Source organism: Rhinolophus sinicus, linkage group LG03, assembly GCF_036562045.2.
Source record: "Rhinolophus sinicus isolate RSC01 linkage group LG03, ASM3656204v1, whole genome shotgun sequence".
NCBI lineage: Eukaryota > Metazoa > Chordata > Mammalia > Chiroptera > Rhinolophidae > Rhinolophus > Rhinolophus sinicus.
In genome coordinates, this window is record NC_133753.1 from 35,331,496 (window position 1) to 35,352,373 (window position 20,878).

At 42.2% G+C, this 20,878-nt stretch overlaps 1 protein-coding gene across 6 annotated transcripts in view; it reads right to left on the reverse strand.

Moving 5' to 3' along the window:
• Nucleotides 1-20,878, reverse strand: part of DAAM1 (dishevelled associated activator of morphogenesis 1) — a 160,845-nt gene that overhangs the window by 70,123 nt on the left and 69,844 nt on the right. For all 6 annotated transcript variants that reach the window (XM_074327417.1, XM_074327416.1, XM_074327415.1 and 3 more), the window contains exon 3: nucleotides 8,257-8,346. In XM_074327417.1, coding sequence (XP_074183518.1) covers nucleotides 8,257-8,346 — 90 coding nt within the window. The remainder of the gene's footprint in view (nucleotides 1-8,256; nucleotides 8,347-20,878) is intronic.

Consider the following 20,878-nt stretch of genomic DNA (forward strand, 5'->3'; position numbering starts at 1 on the left):
GGGTTGTCTTGATAAGCACTAGTTGCCTTTTAAATAATCTTTATTGTTCCTCCTAAGTTCAATGGAAATATGTGGTGGCTTTTCAATGTTCCAGTTAGCTAGGCTGAATGACATCTTTTCTTGTAGGTTTCCAGATAAGTGAGCCACAAGGAAGACCCTCCTGGGAGACGTGGAGGGTAAACGTGAACCAGCGGCCATTTTGTAGTTCATACACGCTGTCCCCTATCTGCTGGCTCACTTCACTGGTGTGGAACAGCAGGTAGGTTGGCTTTTCCTGGGCCTGGACGGGGGTGATGTGTGTGTGTGTGTGTGTGTGTGTGTGTGTGTGTGTGTGGTGTGTGTGTGTGTGTGTGCGCGCGCGCGCATTACTCTCAGGCTTCTGCAGGACACCCCCATCAAAGGCAGAGGCAGAGAGAACTGACACAGGCTTTAGTCCTTTCTTGTGGGCTCCAGCCTATCCTGTGTTCACCCAATTTACCCCCACCTTCCTTCCCACCGTACCACGGCCATGAAGCTCCAGCATCAGCTATAAAGACAGCTTTACAGAGAGTACTCAGCCGGTTTCCATGGCTATTTAAGGACAAATCTCCCTGCCCTGTAGGTGTCCTGCTTCTCTGACTGAAACCTGACAGATACAAAATACATAGTATGCATTTTTTAAAAAGAGCAATTTTAGTTTTACAAGCAGGGGAAAAAATATTCTAAGGTAGGATGGAGAACAAAGCACTGTGGAAATTTTGGGAAATGTTTGTAGAAAGAAATATAAATCAGAATAAATCATCCACGATCCCACCAAATAACTATTTGTCTGTTTGCCTACCTGTATATATACTCTTTTGCAAACTTTTGATCATGCTGATTATAGTTTTATGTCTTCTCTCTAACCTTACTATTAGTTTCCCATGTCATTAAAATTTTTTTGAAAATATGACTTTTCAATGGCTGCAGATACACTGTTCTGGTTGTGTACTACATAGTATAACTCTCCTCCTTTAAGTTGTACACAATCGTTGGCTTTCAGATACAATGTTGCAAAGAACACCCCACATATTTGCCTGTATCTCTCATCACTTCCATGGCATCAACTCCTAGAAGAGGGATGCTTCAAGCTCTGGATACATATTATCAAATGGTTTTGGTCACCATCTTCAGGTCAATCAGCATCACAAACTTAGGCCAATGTTCAAAAGATTTATCATCCAGTATAGCATGGATATCCGTGAATTGGGACCAAGGATGCAATATGGGTCAGGGTCCTCGAGTCCCCTGCTGTGTCATGCCAGGAGTTAACCCTTGAGTCCCTGAATCATGGGGGAGACTGGTAGGCCCGTGGGGGAAGGGTGAGACTGTCAGGGCGGTTTTTATCGGGAGGGCTTGAGGCAGCTGCTCTTTACCAACTGGAAGTTGACAGTATTTTGACAAATACTATAGTTTCGCTGGGGTATAACCAGTGAACATCAGCCTGTACTGGAGTTTCCATGTGACTTACTCTTCTCCAAGCTGAACAACCTCAGTTATTTCATCTTACCCTTAGTGTCTTCATTTTTCCAAAGTTTAAGCCTCTTCACAGATTTCCTAACAAACCCTACAAAGTGTAGGGCTAACCCTACAAGATTAGGTCAACTGTCTAAACTTGACCTTTTAAGCACAGGCAAAAGCGACAAAGAACGAAGTACAAATCGAGAGGGACAGTGTACAGTGCTTGCAAACATAGCTCAACTTTTGGAAACGGAGCCGGTTTCTAGATGATGCTATGAAAGCATGACAACATTGGCTTTCTCACTGGATGGGTGATAGTAGTGAAGAAACTGTCACCGCAGTCACACACATATGTCCCCGGAGCTTGGTGGCTCCTTCCTCTGTGCCCCAGAGCCTGTCCGCTTAGCCTATAACAGACCTTACGACAAGACCTGGCAATTATTTGATTTTATCTGCTTCTCCGACCTGGACCATCCACTCCAGGAAAACTGACTTACTGGTTTAATCATCCTCAGAATCTAGTAGCCAAGAGTCTGCCCCAGAGAATGTACTCTGTATGCGTCAGGTGACTCACACACAACTTGCCCTTCACCACCTGCGCCGCTTCATTAAGCGAAGCACCAGACACTCAAAGCTTGTCGTTTCTTACTGTTTTGATCTGGGATTGTGCACCAATCCTCAAGTCATAGACAGGAAGTACCGTATTTCCCCGAAAATAAGACCTAACCGGAAAATAAGCCCTAGCATGATTTTTCAGGATGACATCCCCTGAACGTAAGCCCTAATGTGTTTTTTGGAGCAAAAATTAATATAAGACACTGTCTTATTTTCGGGGAAACACGGTACGACACATGTAGATAAGGCGGGGAGTTTCAGAGCCAGACTGGAGATGCCTGCTGTCCTCCAGCTGCTGTACGTTTCTTATCTAGTCTTTCAAGAAGTGGAGGGGAAAGAGTGCCCAATCTTATTTCTAATCATTACTACTTGTGCCACTTTCCTTAACCCTTAGCACTTAGGAGCACAAATGCCAACTGAATCCATTGTTGGGGTGATAACTCAATGTCAGGAAACCAAACCAGGTATTTCTAAAGGAGTCTAGAAATAATGTTACTGAAATCTAGTTTTCTCTCTTTTACTGGTTCCCTCTCCCAAATCCTGACACACAGCAAAGCCAGCACTGAAAACCCAAAGCTCACTCTAATGTATATTCAAACGACAGTAAAGAAAGCAGAGGATCTCTAACTCCTCTTCCTTCTCAAATCTTCCAGGTCCAATGCCCCCAACCATTGCTTCTGGCCCCACGCCCCCCACAGCAGCTTCTCATTAGGACACTGGGAACAATGAGAGGATTAACAGACCATCTCTCATTTTCCAGCTGGTTTGTTTGATAGTTGTGTGGAAAACTGATGGTTCCTTTTGTCTTTAATTCCAGTGCTTTAGCATATGTTCCTTTAAATCTGTGTTTTGATCAAACCACTCCCTCCCTGCACTCCAAATGCAGGAGGGCCTCACTCTCAGGGAACTAAACGAACTGCATCCGATGTCCATATAGGACACAACGTTCCTGTTTTTGGGTGTGCGGTGAAGGTGAAGGGAGAATTCCTTTCTGGGGACAGGGGCGGGGAAGTGATCCAATTAGTATATGCAAACCAAATAAAGGGATTGAATGAAAAGCATCCGCTGACTTTTCAGCCACACTTCCTAGAAGTCTTCAAAATCAGCACTGTTCACAAATCACAACAGCTGAACTGCAGCCAGGTCAGGCAAGATTCTTGAATGATTCAATTAAGCTAGAGTCAAACTCAGCAGCACAGTAAAAATTCACCTTCTGCAGAGTAAACCTCAAAAGATACAGAAATGTGACATTGGGAAAATATAGTATAATTTTTAGTGAAAAAAGACAAAATACAAAATTGTACCTACAGTTTTATCCCATGCCTGTAAAAAAAATACAATTTATATAGATAACTGAGACTGAAACAAATTATTGTTTATATAGCAAAGGATTAGAACCTAGAACATTGTTAAACACCTACAAATCAATCAGAAAATCACAAACAACACAATAAAAATGAATGTACATATAGAAAGGGAATTCCCATTAAGAGAAATACAAATGGCCAATGAAAAACACTTGAAAAGATGCTCAATCTCCTTAATAATCAGGGAAATAAGAATTAAAACAAAGACGTGCCATTTTTGACTCATCAGTTTGGGAAAAAATAAAAGGTTTGGTAATATCGGATGTTAATAAAGTAGAAAGAGAGTTATTTTCACATGTAGTGGTCAGGAATATAAAATGGTCAGACCCTTGGGATGTCCTACCAACTTGGCATATCTGTTAAAAATTTAAATGTAAATACCTTCTAACCCATCAGCTCTACTCCCCAATATCTACCTTCGAAAAATACTCACACATGTGCATAAAGGTATGTGTGAGAGTTTTCAGTAGATCATTATTTCTAATGGTAATAAAGGAAGGGGGTGGAACAGTATAAATTCCAGTTGACATGGCGATTACTAAAGAAAGGTATTTCCATATTGTGAGATACTGTGCAACAGGTAGTATGAGATAGAGCTGTGTGTTTGGACATAGTAGCTCCAAGATACGTCACTGAACAAAAATACGAAAGTGTAGATGTATAGTTTGATACCCTTTTTCAAAACACACACACGGGGGAGTTGCTATGTCTTTTACACAAATATGTTTAGAGGACCAAAAAGAGTAAGAGGTCTGAAAGCACACACCCAACCTTAGTAACAGTACTTATCTATGGGGCTGACTCTAGAATTGGAGCGGGCAGTGGGGATGGTTTCACTTTTTTAAAGAAGTATGTGTTTATGCATTATTTGTATAATTAAGTATAATTTAAAGATAATAAAAATACTGCAATGAAATAAAAAAGATACAGAAACATAATGTGAAGACTACAAAGTCATGTACTTAAGCCTTGGCTGCAGGGATCCGAAATGGAAGGAGGAAAAAGTAGGCGTAGTTGTCAAATCCTGATCTTTGTCTCAAATATCTGATGTCACTATAGCTAACAGTGTCTAGCTCCATTCACTTACTTCGCATACTCTGAAGTTCAAGGATGGAGAAAAAGGAGAAAAAGTATTTTCTGGATACTTCTAAGGACTGGTTAAGTGACAACCAGTACAATTGCTCCTGCAATGAACTGTAATTAAAGGAGATTCCGTCTGTGCTGACAAGACTGCTATTACCATAATGCAGTATACACACCATTTTATTTTCTCCTCTCTGAGGACAGACTCCTTACTTTTCCCAGGGTTTAAAAATCATGTTAACAATAAGCAAATACAGCAGAGCCAGATGCCTTTCGTGGTCAGATGGTTCATTGTTTAAAAAGCTTCAGTTTAAAATCTAAAAGATTGTTAACAGATGCAGTTTCTGGCTGGAGACTGGGAAAAACCTCCCTTAAACAAAAGAGTATGTTGTGATTGGAACTGAAAAGGGAATTACCTTTAAAGATAAGAACCACAAACATTTTCTATTTGAAAATACCCCTAGCCCCACCAACAGGACCTGTTTTTGGACCTTCCATGAAAGTTTAAAAATCTGACGGTGGATTGCTGCATGTGACAAACCATGGCTGACCAACCAGCCCAGTCATTTTTACAGATTTGTTTGGATTTTCAACAAGGCCACAACATCCATCTCATGCTCTCCCCCGGATTACTCAATTAGGCAAAATTCCAATTAGTTTCTTTCCCATTCTTTTAGCCCCAGAAATACTTTTGCTGCTTTCATTTTGGCTCTGGAAATAGATTTCAACCAGAGACTTTGACAGAGAAGTTTGAGAAATGAACACAGAGGTTGATAAGCAGATAGCCACTGCTGGGACTCCAGTCAGTACTGGATGGAAAAGAGCCGCTTGGCTGAGAAAGTCTTGGCCCCATCCTCAGTTAACAGCCTTGTGCACTTTTAAACAGAAACCTGCTTTTCACCAACGTATGTGCCCATTTCCCCTGGCCTTCATGGGCCCTTACTCTGTGGCTGAACTATGGGTGAGAATGTCTGTCATGCCCTGGGTCCTAATCTTGAAAGATGGAAAATGTGAAGAAGCCATGGGTAGGTTTCCCTCAGCCTTTGGTACAACTTGCTGGTGACAAACCTGACGTGAAAAGGCCACACAAAAGATGGTACAAGGAAAATAAGCTGCTGTCATATTAAGGGTGGCCACTACAGGCTCCATTCTGAGATGGGCAACCTGTCCCTAGGAGAGCACATCCTTGAAAGAGAGGAAAACATCATGCCCCTTCCATGCTTAGGGTTACGCGTTCTCTTAGTCATCGTGTTATTTCCCAATTTGCTCAGTGCTCAACATGGTCAGTTTCAGACCAAAGGCATCGTATAGTTTTAACCGTCTGAGAAGCGCTAATCAAGAAAACCCTGTGGGAAGCATCGCTACCATCCACTTTAAAGTGAGGCATCTATAAGCCTGTGGGACTCCCCAAAGAGTTCAAATGGCTCAGCTGTGCCCCTGCTAAGTCACATAAGGAACCCAACCTGCTGGAATGAAGCTAGCAGGAGAACCGTATTCTCTCAAGGAACTCAAAGATCTATGCACTCTGGCCAGGTACTCGCAGGAAGGGCCCATCCATCAAGAAATGGGATTCTGAGCCAGTGGCTACATCCATATCCATCCTCCTCCAAAGAGCCAACCCCGCCATGCGCACATGAGGCAAGGTTTGCAAGGGGGAAGTGATAGGCCTGGAAATTGAAAAATGAGCAGCAGCTGTGAGCTCGAGGTCATTACTATTCTCTAGGGTTTGCCTTTTCTAATCTAAGGGGCAGTAGTTTCCATGATTAACTTTCAATTGCTGTCAAGGGTGTAATAAAATCTGGGAAAGAAGAAAACTTTCCCCTCAGTAAACTGCTCCCATTTTCCTGCCTTTTCCCTTTCTCCAGTGCATAGTCTCAATCCCCACTTCCTATTGTTTCCTAATTTTGAGGAAAAAATCTGCATTCGGATGAGCCAAAACAGATAAGGTCCTCTGTGTACACAGGCCTGGAAGGTTTTTCCTTCTCAGTTCTAGGCGCCAGGACTTTCAGAAGGCTCCGTGCAAAGTTCCCTGGTTTCCAAAAACCTTACAGTGCCGTCACTTTCAGAACGGAGCACACTTTGTTTCCTTTTTAAAAATTCTTTCCCAGTGTATTCTGTTTGCTTCCTGAACCATGACAATCAGTTCAACAACAACAACAAAAAGAGGTTTTCTAGTTGGTAAAATATGTACAAAGAAAAGAGAAGAGGAAATTTTCATTCATCAACACATCTTATTGGATTAGGAACCCGTAAGACTCCCACTTGATCTGATCTGATACTGGCTTGAAGAGCATACTGAGAGGGGGCAGCTGGACATGTCTCTCAGCAAAGGCCCTGGAACCGAACCCCACACATAGTTTTATCAAGTGTGGCTGCTCAGGTGGAAAATTAAATGGGCTTTACATTTCTGACAGTTCAGTATAACAGCAATGATAACCTAGCGGTTCACTCATCAGATACTCATTTCAAAGTATCAGCAGCTGGCGTTAAACAGGTGAGTAAGACTCGGTGCCTCACCGCCAGAGGCATAGAGTCTGCCGGGAGAGAGGCACATGGGGGCTCGTGCAGGACTGATGTTCCTGGGAGGTGGCGTGCCTCCTCCCAAGGCAGCACAGAGGGCACGGCGGTGCTGAGAGACAGCCATGTGGGCAAACGGAGACCCCCCAAATGCATACAAGTCACCTAAGAAAAGGCTTCTGTGACTGACACTGTGTCTTGAAAAATAATTGGATTGCTAGAATGTGTTCTTACTTCCCTGAAGCAAGAGTGAGTAATCGGAGTGTCTACTGCCTGTCGGAGAGAGGTAACATTTGTCCTAGATGCTATCCCTGCCCTTCCCCCACCTTGAGTCAAGTCTCTATTGGAACAGAAGGGAAAGGGGCTAAAAATGGCATGAACAGGATTGGTTCCAAAAATGGGATGGGAACAGTGTAACGATTGGCCACAGTGTTCAAAAGATGACAGACCAAACTTGATTGCAGGAAATACAGCCCCTGGGTGGTGCCTGATGCCATGTCCCCTAGGGAATCAGCGCTTTAGTGTTTTCCCTGTCCTGATATCCATTATCCCCTTCTATGGCGGTAATAGAACCTCCAGCTTTGAAGTGGGGGTGACCACCCAGAATAAAGCCTGCGTTCCTTGCAATGAGGTGTGGCCATTTACGAACAGTGGGATGTGACGGGACGGTCAAGTGTGTAACTCCAGGGACACGTCCCTCAGAGTGGAGGAGGGGAAGTTCTGCCTTCTTTCCCTTTCTTCCATCCTTAGTGTGGAATGGGAAATGGCTGGAGAGCGACCTTAGACCAGGAGGACGGGCCTTGGACATGGTGAGATGAAACGTTATTAGAAGGTGGTCACCGAGGACTGTGACCCCATAGCACGAGTCCTAACCTACCCATATATAAGCTTTTATGTAAAGAGCAGGGGTAAAACTTTGATCATTGTATAAACCAATGATATTTGGGGGCTCAGTTGTACAGGATTATGAAAAATGGTTACAGGTAGAGCGTGGAGGAGCGTCCAGTGAAATGTTGATAAAAAGAACATCCAAGGAGTTGACACTTTGCCACATGTAGCACCAAAACCACAACAGATTGTGTTCAATCTGTATGTTATAAAGAACTGTCTGAATTCTGGTGGTGAGCTGGGAGAGCAAAGGGAATCACAAAAGGATCATTTTTCTGGTTAACTATATATATAATGGATATCTTACCTTTTTCTTGCTGCAGTATATTTGCCATTTTTTCTCAGCTGGAAGTGCAAACATAGCTTCCCTGTGTTTGTCTGTGAGGTCGAGCTCATCCTGAGAACAAAAACAATAATTAGTATTTCATAGATGACTTGTTATTCCTACAGGGGAAGTTATCAGCAGCATCCGGGAGAGAAACACTACCAGCACCTATTGAAATGAACTTGGAAAAGACCAAGAAGCTAAGCTAGAGTGTATGTTATCACCATTAGGAAAGCACATCCCTGGTACGGGGCTCGGCAGGAGGGACGAGGCCCTGCCTCATGGACGGGTGTGAGGACACGGATCGAGCATGGACAGCGTGACCCTGAGCTACCAGGAATGGCGGCGGAGGGTCCAATGAGCAGCGAAGGCCACCAGAGCTCCCGACTGGACAGATCAGGGATTGCTGGGGATGGCTCCACACACATTGATGTCAGCCTGGGCCCTGAAGGACTTGAACATGATGAGAGGAAGGGAGGGACAGAACCAGAGGACGCGATGTGGTAACAGACTTGGTGCGTTTGGCGAACATGGACCAGCTTGGCGGAAGCACTGGGGTCACGCAAAGAATCGTCACATAAAAGGCTTGAGAGGTGGGCAGTGACCAGTTTGTGGAAAATCCTAAATGCCAGCCTAAGGAGTTAATTCTCTTGAGCAAGAGGAGCCAATGAAGGTTCTGGGAAAGGGAATGTCATCTTCATCACCATAAACTCTGCTCATATTTATTCAGTACTTTATGTGCCAAGCATCGTGTAGGCATTTTCTCATTTAGTTCTCACAACAACCCTAAGAGTTCCACTCGTCATGACATCTCGTTGTAATACTAATCCCTGTTTAACAGAGCTGAGGTGAATTGAGCCGGAAGACTGGGTAAGTAACTTGCTCAAGACCACACACCTGGTAAATGATGGGCTGGGTTTTCAGCCCAGAGCTGTCTGACTCCAGAGCCCAGACTCTCGGGCTCTCAGATCAGTGTCTGGAAACATTAATTTTACAGTGGTGTGCCGCTTAGATTGGACAGCAAGGGAAGGCAATTTACAAACATCCATAACTAATGAATAACAACAATGGGATAATGAATATAAAGTGCTTAGAGGAAAGTCCTTGGTATTTAATAACTCAGTCCATGGTCAGTGGTATGACTGGTATTGAGCAGCTGGTCCATTTTTTTTCCTCTAGGGGAAGTTATCTAGTTGAGAGTGGCCGATTGTTAGGTGTGCGTGAGACACGTAAAAAGACGCTATAAATTAATGCACAATAAGGGTTAGATCCCTGGGGAGTATAAACACGTGCCCTCTCAGAATGCCTTTGCTGTGTATCTGCAATTCTGCCACTTGTGGGCACTGACTTCACGCTTCGTACCCCTACCTCCATTTGGTCATCCCGTCCTATCATTTCTTCCTTGAAAAGTCTCATGATTTTCGCTTTGTTTCATTCCCAATGAAACCACCCAAACTCATGCCCTAATAACCTCTCCCCTGGCTTCTGACAATAGCCTCCCGTGGTCCCTCCCTACCCTCCTACTCCTTCCTACAGCGTGGCCAGAATGCAGGAAGGCCGTGAGTTACCAAACGTGAGCCAGCATCACAGTCCCCTAGAGGACTCCTTAAGTCTCGGACTGTCCAGTGTTTAGGATGGACCAGGTGGGAAGAAGTGCCAGAATTTGCATTTCTAAGAAGTTTCCAAGTGTGGCTGCTGCTGCTGGTACAGGGATCACACTTTAAAACCACTACCTGGAAAATAGAGCACCTGTGCTGTTTTGAGCTCCCAGTTCAAAAAACTTCATTAGTTCAATACTGCCTACAAAGTGAATTATACACTCCTCAGCCTGCCTTGGAGGTCTTCCATGGATACCCCAGCTTACGCTGCCAGGCTCACTTCCGGTTATCCCCTGCCCCTCTGTCTTGGTAACACCAAGTCTTCCAGGGTGAGCCAGGAAGGCCTGATACTGACTGGCTTCCTGGAGAAGTTCTTAGTCTCATTAAACTACTTCCTCACCTCTAGGAGGGGCCCTGTCTCTCCCCAGGGCTGTTGTGAGGATTACCAGTATCCACTGAGCAGGTAGACATGCCCGGCACAGGGGGCGGGGTGGGGGAAGGGCAACTGCATTGCTGCTATTTCTCGCCTCAACATTTAAACACAAATCTTCTTTGAAGAACAAGGTAAAGGGTTAGTCACTAAAACACATACCCACACACTATTACATCCTAACCACAAAAAACTGGTTAAGAATTTCAACAATGAACAACCAGGAAAGGAACGAAAGATAGTTACCAAAAAATCCATTAAGAGGGAATATGTTAAAAATGTTAAAGTTCTGGCATGCAAACATTATGTATGTGGAGTAATTGTTTTTCTTTCTTTCTTCCTTTTTTAATTTCCTGCAAGGCACACCTGTTTTTACCTATTGATGAATGGGGAAAATAATGGTGACATAAATCACTTCCCAACAATTAGGGTTTTGCTGTTGTTGTTGGGGTAAAGGTGTGGTGCCAGGTCAGTTATTCAAACAGCTGGATAATATGGTGCTTAGATAAAGATTTAGGATTTGTATGACAGAACAGTTATTAGTGTTGCACCCTTTATTATACTTTTTTTTTTTTTGCTAATAGCTGAGGTGTGAAGAAACTTGTGAATCCTAAAGCCTAGAAATTCACAGCGAAGAAAATTAATACTACCATATTTTGCTGTTAGAAGTAGAAAACTTCTGCTGAGACACCGAAATGTCCAATTTTGAATTGAGAAAACACAGCTGGACTAGGACTTAGGGCCAGATGGTTTCATGCAAGAAGAGAATTTCCATAAAATAAAAGAATAAGAAATTGCTGTAGCATCTCTGGATATAGATTACAGTAAAAAGAAAAAACAACAACAAATAACAAAACAAAAAGAAACCACAAAGGAATTAACGGATGCTGATAATAGTAACAGCTAGCAATTACTGAGCACATCCTGTGTGCTTCCCATTACTGTTTTATGTGAATTAATTTAGTTTATTCTCACAACAATCCTATAAAGTCGGTAATATTAACCTGTTTTCCAGGAAACAGAATTCAGAGAGATTACATAGCTTGCTCAAGGTAAGAAAGGCAGAGAAGAAACTTGAATCTAGACCGTCGGGTTACAGAATCCGCATTCTTAACCACTGGACTGTTCATTCCATTGATCATTCAATAGGGAGGTAGAATCGTGACACTGATGCAAACATGAAAACACATCCCCATGCTGCACTCACAGCCGACTGAGTGTCTGTTAGCAGAAGGACGGGGATTTTGTTGTCAGACACCCCTGAGTTTCAGGTCTGGCTCTTACGGGTTATGCAAACATGAACAAGTGACGGAACCTCTGAACTTCAATTTTTTCACCTGAAAAATCTGAGGGATGATATATATCTGATAGTTTTCTCAAGGATTCATTCATGCAACCAATAAAGTTTTTTGCGTGACTACTAAGTGCCAGGCATTGTGCTAGGCATAGAGGACAGAAAGGTATCACGGAACTCACATTCTTGAGTCCGGCACAAGGGAAATCAATAATCACATGATCACACAGCAAGCTGAGTTTTGAGAGCTCACTTGTTGTACGGAAAGGTGGGGCAGTGAAGGTTGTCCCAGGGAAGTGAAGTGAGGTCTGAGAGAGGAACAGGAATTAAATAGGTAAAATAAACACTGTGGACAGTGGCTTGAAGGCCACTAGGAGCTTTGGTCTTTATCCTAAGAGCAATCAGAGGTCACTGGAAGATTCTGAGCAAGGAGAGTGACATAGATTAAATTAGATAATAACTGGGTGTGCCTAGGCACGATGCCCAGAGTGTAATAAGATCCCCCACACCAACATTCCAAAACTGTCTCTGCTCTGACTCATTCTGTCGTAATAATGTGGCTGAATCAGGCATGCAAGACTCTGAGAGATTATCACAGCCTTAGAGATCAATCAACACTTACTCACTGTCCTATCACTCCAGGGCCAGGGCCAGAGATGACAAATACAAAGATGAATAACAGACCCTGGTTTCACAGAATTTAGAATCAGGAAGACGAGATGATAGCGGCTTCTAAGGTTCCCTTTCTTTTCAGGATAAAGTCCAAATTCCTCAGCTGGTCAGTAGCGGCCCCTCATGATATGGCCTTTGCAGCCTTGCCCCACCTCTCCTTTGCCTCCTCCGACAGCAGCCACATCTTAGCATTTCTGAAACTCTTGCACATGCTGTTCCCTTTTCTCAGAGAGCCCTTCCCACCCTGTCTAAGGATCAATCTCTTACAAGGCATCGGTTATTCCCTTCAGGTAGCCTGGCTTTCCGGGTGGGCAGCCTGTTTGTGCTCTCCTATCCTTACGGCATTTATCACATCACTGCGGTTGTCATTGGCATATGACTCCCATTCTAGTCTTGTTCCCAGAGGGCAAGAACTAAATTTGGTCTATCTGTCTTTGCATTAATTGCCAGTCCCCCCAATAATATCTAACACAGCTGGATTGCCAAAAAGAAAAAAAAAAAAAAAGAAAGTAAGGTAAGGGAAGGTGGGCAAGCTGGGAGGGAGAGAAGGAGAGGACTATTGTAGGATGTAGTGGTGATCAATGCATTTCAAAGATTAAAACCCATTCTGCTTTTCTTTTTTTGTGGTAAAATGTGCATACAACGACATGTACAGATCTTAACTATACAATTTGGGGTTTGGCAAAGGTATACACTGACGTGTTTGTAGCACTATACCCCTTAGAAACCACTTGTACTATTTCGCTCTCCCACCAGCTCATAAAGCAGTTCCAGTCACTCCACATGTTCACCAACATTTGATGCTGTCTTTTTAATTTTAGCTGTTCTAGTTTATGTGAAGTGGTAGCTCAATGTATTTTACACTTCCTTTATTTTACATTTTCCTGATGACAACTGATGCTAAATATACCTTTTGATGTATTAATTGGCTATTCATACTTGTTCTTTCATGAAGTATCTTATCAAATCTTTTGTCCATTTTTTATTGAATTGCTGCTTTTACTATTGAGTTAAAGAAGTTCTTTACATATGCTGGAAACATATCTTTTGTCACAGGTATATATTGAGACTATTTCGTCTAGCCTGTGGCTTGCCTTTTCATTCCATTAACAATCTATTTTGATCACTAAATTTTTTTTTTTTTGATCAAGTCTATAATTTATTAATATATTTTTCATTTAGAGCCAATGCTTTTTGCCTACTCTTGGAAATCTTTCCAACTTGCAGGTCAAAAAAGTATTGTATGGTTTCTTACAAAACCTGTCTACTTTTAGTTTTATCTTCTATGTTTTAATCTATACTCCTCATAGACTCCACTCCTGGAGTCTTTAGTTACAAAGTAGCTGGGCTGCTTTTCCCTTCTCTCTTTCCCAGCTACCTGCCCTCATTAGATACACTGCTGAACAAGGAGGGGAATAAAAGCACAGTTGACGGAAGGAGGAAAAAGAATGGAATACAAACTGATTTGAAAATCATCTAGACACAGTTTCTTTAGTTCTGAAATTACTTCAAAGTAGTACTACAGGAGACTTTTCACTTGGATACTGAATTCAAATACGGAAAAAGGTAGTTGTGGGAAACAAAGCAATTGAGATCACTGTATCTCAGATAGTATCTCTTTACATGAAGTTTTTAGAAAAAGTAAATCTATAGAGGCAGAAAGCAGATGGTTGCCTGGGGCAGGAAACTGGACTGTGGCAATGGCTGCACAGCTATATAAGTTCACTAAAACACAATGAATTGTACACATACAATAGGTAAATTCTAGGGCATGTAAATTATATCTCAATAAAGTTGCTATAAAAAAAATCAAGCCTAGTTGTTGGAGCCCTGGGGTCAGAGTAGGGAAAATATAGCCTTGTGCACATAGTAAGAAAATAATAAAATTCTGGTTGAACATTAGATAAACCAAGGAGTCGATTTAGAAAAGAAACTGATTGGAAACCAATGAAGGCAAGGAGGGAAAGGTAAATTGTGGACTCCTTTAAGACACAACTGTTGTTTGAAACCAAAGATCACGGCCATGAAATATTCTATCCTGTCCTTGAAAATTACATAGATTCTTAATATTCAATTAGGTGATATCTACTAACAATTGTCACCCCAATAAATTAAAAAAAAATTAGGTGATATGTTAACATTAACAATAAGTCCTTAAGAACCCTTTCGGTGTTTTTTCTGCTACTGGTGGTACTACAAAAGTGTGCTGGCTCCTCTGAGTTAATAGACCAGTTTTCCACTAATTAACAAACTAATTAGCCCAAGCCTAGGAACCCAGGAAGCATCTGGTTGCTTCTAGAGCTCCTTTTTTTTTTCTCCTCCAGTCAGGCTATGTCAGATATTGTTTTGAGGCAATTAATGTAAAGTTAAACAGAACAAATTTAGCTCCTGCCACTACACTAACCTTCGTCTTGGATGGCCTAGCTCCATTCATTGGCCATAGAATTTCTTTTTCATATTATTCTTTATTGGACAGAATTTGAAAAGTGAATTAAAGGGAAATGACTTAGCGAGTGATGAAAGGAGAGACATTTGCACCCAGCATCATTCCTCTCCACAGAAAGCTGAAGTTTCTTAAAAACCCACCAACAAACAAAACACTATAGGTTTTTCTTCTTGAAGAAGATATTAATTACATTTTTATATCTTTATAAAATTACTTAAAATATCTTGAAAATACACACACACACACACACACACACACACACACACACACACTAAAAATAAGACCTAGCCGGACAATCAGATCTATTGCATCTTTTAGAGCAAAAATTAATATAAGACCTGGTCTTATATTATATTACATGAAAGGACAGGTGAGGGAAGCCCAGCTTTAGGAACTAAAATTCTAGGCTTCATCCCTAACAAAGCATATTATTGAGCCCCATTTCTAAAGATTCTGTACAAAGAAATCTCACCAGGCCTATGGTCTAGAGTAAGCAGACCGCTCTATAGAGAAATCTATATAAATCAGAAAACAATTGGCACATACAAATAAATCTAAGGAAATGGATGGATTTGCTAGATAAAGCAAGGGAAGGAATTTAGAAATAATATACAATAATGGTCTTGAATGATTTGAAAAAGTTCTTTACAAAGATGTGAGCTAAATGGAAATATAGGATTATTTATAAAAACTTCAAAGCAATACTGAAAGCATTCATTCTTTGAAAATCTGCCAAATCAATAGATTTCAGTGAGTCAACAAGTAAGTTTCCAGCTAACAAGAGAAATCTCTAACAAAGGAATTCAGGATTTTTAATGAGTTAAGGTCTTTACATACATACCGATGTATATTTACAGGGAGGTGGGAGCACATGTGATTAATGCTGGGGGAATGGAGAATAAGAAAAATAAGGAGAGGGAGAAGCTAAGACAAGCTCTTGGGGTCACTCTGACAATCAATGTATTGCACTGTGACGTTTGTGCTTTTAGTTGTTTGGTGTTTTGTTTTTTGTGGGTTGTTTTTGGTTTTCAAGGTTTTGTCTGTTTTTGTTTTTACTTTTCAATAGTCCTTGACAAAGTAACTGTCCATCTGACTCAATGTACAGAGCTCAAAGAATTTCTACTCAGGCAACGTTAACTTTTCTCCTTTAAATTAAATACACTAGGTATTTATCCACAGCAAACAGGCTCAATTCATCTATCCTAACCCCACCCACCAAAGGTTTCCCACCTGCTCAGTGGTAGCAACTGTGTATGTCACCCCACATACACCCAACATTAGAAGGGCCTTTGGATTTACCCCTCTCCTCCCATCCCACAGCTCGACACTACCAGAAATATGTTAAACCTTTGGAAGGGCAAGAGACCAGACCTTAAGTTAGATGGCGATAAGAACACCATCATGGGAAATGTAAGGAGACAATGTACTATTAGGCATCAATTCATTACATTTATGCACATCCATCCCTACCACAGCAAATGACCGTCACACTCAGGAGTCATGAATTGACAACACAGTCCTGAAAATTTAACCGCCATGGCCCAGAGAACAGTATGTTATTTTCATAGTCGTCGTTTGCAATCTGAAAGTTCGGTATGATGTTTGTCAGTTTAAATAGAAGGGCATTCAGTGAATTATTACCTGCTCCTAACCAGTCAGGAAAGACATAAATGGAAAAGAACAGAGTTTTAAATTTCTACAGGGATGTGTACACACAGACAACGAACCTTGAAGGTTTCCGCCAACGTTCTTAGTCATGACACACAAACCACAACATGACTCACCAGCACCTACACAATAATGTTCTGAGTCTGACAGACGTGTCTTCCTTCATAAAAATGAGAAGTGAGAAATCCCACAAGTGAAGGCTGACTAATGGAAATAATTTTTAGTTTCGTACTACCAATGGGTGAGTGTTTTATACTATATTCCTTCCTCCCTTTAATAGTAGGCAATGCAAACTATATCCTGTTTGCCAGACAAAGTCTGCTGCTAACCCTGTAGCCTTCTTATTTAGCTTCTTTGTGTTAGTTCAACTAGAAACTCATTAGAGTGACTAACTCTTTTTTTTTACACATAATGGGTTTTTCCCCATTTTTATTAGTTTCATGTGTACAAAGCAACGTAATAGTTAGACACTTAAAACCCTCATAAAGTGATAACCCACCCCCCAAGCTACTACCCCTCTGACATCTTATATAGCTGTTACAATACCATCGACTATCTTCCTGTGTTGTACTCCATATCCCATGACTATATATACCTATGTATTTAGTTATAGTTGACATTCAATATTATTCTACTTCAGCTCTTCAGGTGTATAGCGCATTGGTCAGGCATCTACACAGCCTATGACATAATCCCCCTGATAAGTCCAGTGCCCATCTGGCACCTTACATGATCTTACAACATTGTTGATTTTATTCCCCATACTGTTATTAATATTTCTTAATTATATTTCTTAATGCCTTCACCCTTTTTCACCCTGACCCCAACCCCATTCCCATCTATCACCCTGATAGATCTAGTACGTACCTGACACCATACCTAGTTATTACAATATTGTTGACTATATTCCTTATGCTATAACCTACATCCCCATGACTACTGTGTAATACCCAATTTGTTCTTCTTAATCCCTTTCCCTTTCATCCATCCTTAACCCCCCTCCCATCTTAAAGAAGTCCCTCTAAGATTCCTTGTAATACTGGTTTGGTGGTGATGAACTTCAGCTTGTTCTTGTCTGGGAAGCTTCTTATCTGTCCGTCAATTCTAAATGACAGACTTGCTGTGTAGAGCAATCTTGGTTGTATATCGTTGCTTTTCATCACTTGGGATATTTCCTGCCACTCCCTTCTTGCCTGCAAAGTTTCTGTTGAGAAATCAGCTGAGTCTTATGGGGGCTCCCTTGTAGGTAACTGCTTTTCTCTTGCTGCTTTTAAGATTCTCTCTTTGTATTTAACCTTTGGCATTTTAATTATGATGCGTCTGGGAGCTGGCCCCTTTGGGTTTGTCTTGTTTGGGACTCTGTGCTTCCTGGGCTTGAATAGACATTTCCTTCACCAGGCTAGGGAAGTTTTCTGTCATCATTTCTTCAAACAGGTTTTCAATTCCTTGCTTTCTCCCTTCTCTTTTTGGTACCCCTAAAATGTGAATGTTGGTGTGCTTGATATTGTCCCAGAGGCCCCTTAAACTCTCCTCAGTTTTTTGGATTGTTTTTCTTTTTGCTGTTCTGGTTGGGTGTTTTCCACTACCTTATCGTCTTCATTGCTGGTTGGATCCTCTGCTTCATCTAATCTACTGCTGATTCCCTGTAATATATTTTTCATTTCCGTTATTGTACCTTTATTTCTGACTGGTTCTTCTTCATGGTTTCCGTCTCCATTTTTATGCTTCCTATCTCTCCACTGAAGTTTTCTCTGAGATCAATGAGCATTCTTATAACCAGTGTTTGGAACTGCGTCTGATAGATTGCTTATCTTCATTTCACTTAGTTCTTTTTCTGGAGCTTTGTTGTGTTCTTTTGTTTTGGACTTGTTTCTTTGTCTCCCCATTTTGTTTGCTTCTATGTCTTAGGTAGAGCTGCTATGTCTTCCGGTCTTAGTAGAATGACCTTATGTAGTAGATGTGCTGTGGGATTCAGTGACACAATCTTTCTTGTCACCTGAGACACGTGCTCCAGGTGTGTCCCTTGTGTGGGTTGTGTGTGCCCTCCTCTTGTAGTTGAGACTTGTTTGATAACTGCACATCAATGTGAGGGACTGACCCTTGGGCTCACTGGTTGTGAGGACTGGCCTTGACTACAGTGGAAGAGTTGTTGTGCAGGGACTGACCCTACAGCCCCAGCTCGTTTTGAAGCTGGTCACTGGGGGTGCCATTCCCAGGACCACCTTGGAGGGGATCCACTGTAGGTCAAGTTTAGCCACAGCCCATTCCCCACCTGGGGCCACCCAGAAGGAGCCAGAAAGAAATCCACAGATGGCTACCACCTGTGCTATGCTTGGAAGAGCCTTGAGAGGCCAAGTTGAGAACCGCTGGCTGCCGCTAGTGCCGGCTTAGGGCTGCTCAGCCAGAGGCACAGGACATGCTCAGGCCAGAGGCTGCTTGTCTGGGTTCTGCGAACCTTTGAGAGACCCTAGGAAAGTCTGCAGCTTAAGCCAAGGCAAGTGGTCTGCATGAAAAAGCCACTGAAAGCAGCCTTGGTATGCCTGAAAGTTGGGCGGGGCCAGGTCTCAACTTGCCAGGGTGTGGCGAACTAACAGTGGAGACTCAGATATGGGGGCTGCCTGTGTTCCTGGCCGGGAAGTGGGAGGGTTCAACAAAGACCCAATGGCCTCCACCAGCTCCCCCATCCAGGAGAAAGCCGCCTCTCCAGTCCCCGTCCCAAGCCAGGTAACTCAATTCCCTACCATTTGTCCCTGCCTCCTTCCCAGCCACTGTCCCAGCGCTGGAGCTCAGAGTGAGTGATTCCACTGGTGGGTAAGTCTGTGCGCAGTCCCTTTAAGAAGATTGCCTGTGAGTGCAGCCGCTCTGTCTCACTGAATCACAATCTCCGCTGGTTTTCACAGCTAGAAATTATGGGGACTTCTCTCCCTGGCACTGGAACACTGGGCTGGAGTGGGGCTGGGATCTCTCACCCTTCTGGGGGTGGGCTGAAATAGCCCTCCCGATCTTTAGGTCACACGCAGGCGTGGGACCAGCCCGTTCTGCGTCTCTGACCTTCCTACCAGTCTGGAGGTGGCTTCTTCTGCAGGTCCTTAGTTGAAAGGCTTTAGTTCAGCTTGATTTTAGGTGATTCTCAATAATGGTTGTTTTGCAGATTAGTGGTAATTTTGATGTGGTTGTGAGAGAAGGTAAACAGTGTTTCCCTACTGTGCCATCTTGGTTGTCCATTAGAGTGACTTTTAATTAGTCTGCCATCACCAGCAGTTTTCCAGTAACCTAAAACAAATAACTCTGTTCTAAGTATGTTAAAATCATCTCCCAATATCCATCCAACCACCCAAATTTCCAGTTTTTGCACCTACAATCTACTACAGCTTCTGTTGACAAGGCTTAATTGAGAGAATTTCTAAGCAGTGTTTTCCTAATTGAATGGAGGGACTTTGTCTCCTGGGACACAGAACCAGTTATACCGTGACAGATGAGAAAGGCACACATGGGCAACTGTGAAGCTAAGTTCTACACATGTCCCCCTCCCTCAATGACACCAGCACTGTTCTTGCCAGCCCTTCCCACAGCTGGTCAGCATTCCCTTCCGAGACCTGTTTGGCAGCTCAGGTGACACTTTAAGTTTCATTTTAATACACTTCTAAGTTTTAACTGGGTCAAAAGATATCTACCACAATGAGTTTCTTCCCACATTGTATCTACTTATATTTCTCTTAATGGGAATTCCCTACCTATATGTACATTCATTTTTATTGCATTGTTTGTGATTTTCTTATTAATTTGTAGGTGTTTAACAATATTCTAGGTTCTAATCTTTTGATATATAAACAACAATTTCTTTCAGTCTCTCATTCAGTTATCTATATAAATTGTTGTGTTTTTTTTGTTTGTTTTTTGTTTTTTTTCAGGGTTGGGACAAAACTATACGTACAATTTTGTATTTTGTCTTTTTTCACTAAAAAGTATACAGTATTTTCCCAATCTCACATTTCTGTATCTTTTGAGGTTTACTCTGGAGAAGGTGAATTTTCACTCTGCTGCTGAGTTTGTTTGACTCTAGCTTAATTATTACCAAGTATTAATGGTAGAGAGACTGTTAAGGACAGAAAGTATTTGTTAAACATTATCACCTTTATCCTTTTAATCTGCTACCCTTCATGGCAGCCACTTTGATGGTCCCATAGTAACTGACCTCCAAATAAAGATGAGCAAAGAAAACGACAATAGGTGATGGGTGGGGTGCAGACATCAGCTCAAATCTACCACTACTGCTTTGAGACTAATTCAAAATACAAACCCCGCTGCTGAAGGACTCAGCATTCATTTATGTATGCACTCACGTATACATGCCTTCACTCAAATATTATACTTCCTGAGCATGGCATACGTTATCCTTCAGTACTTAGTCATTAAGTGCCATGCCATAGCATTTACTGAGCACCTACCTCTGGGCCAGGCAGGGCTCCAGGCCCTGAGAATCCTGAAGGTTAAAA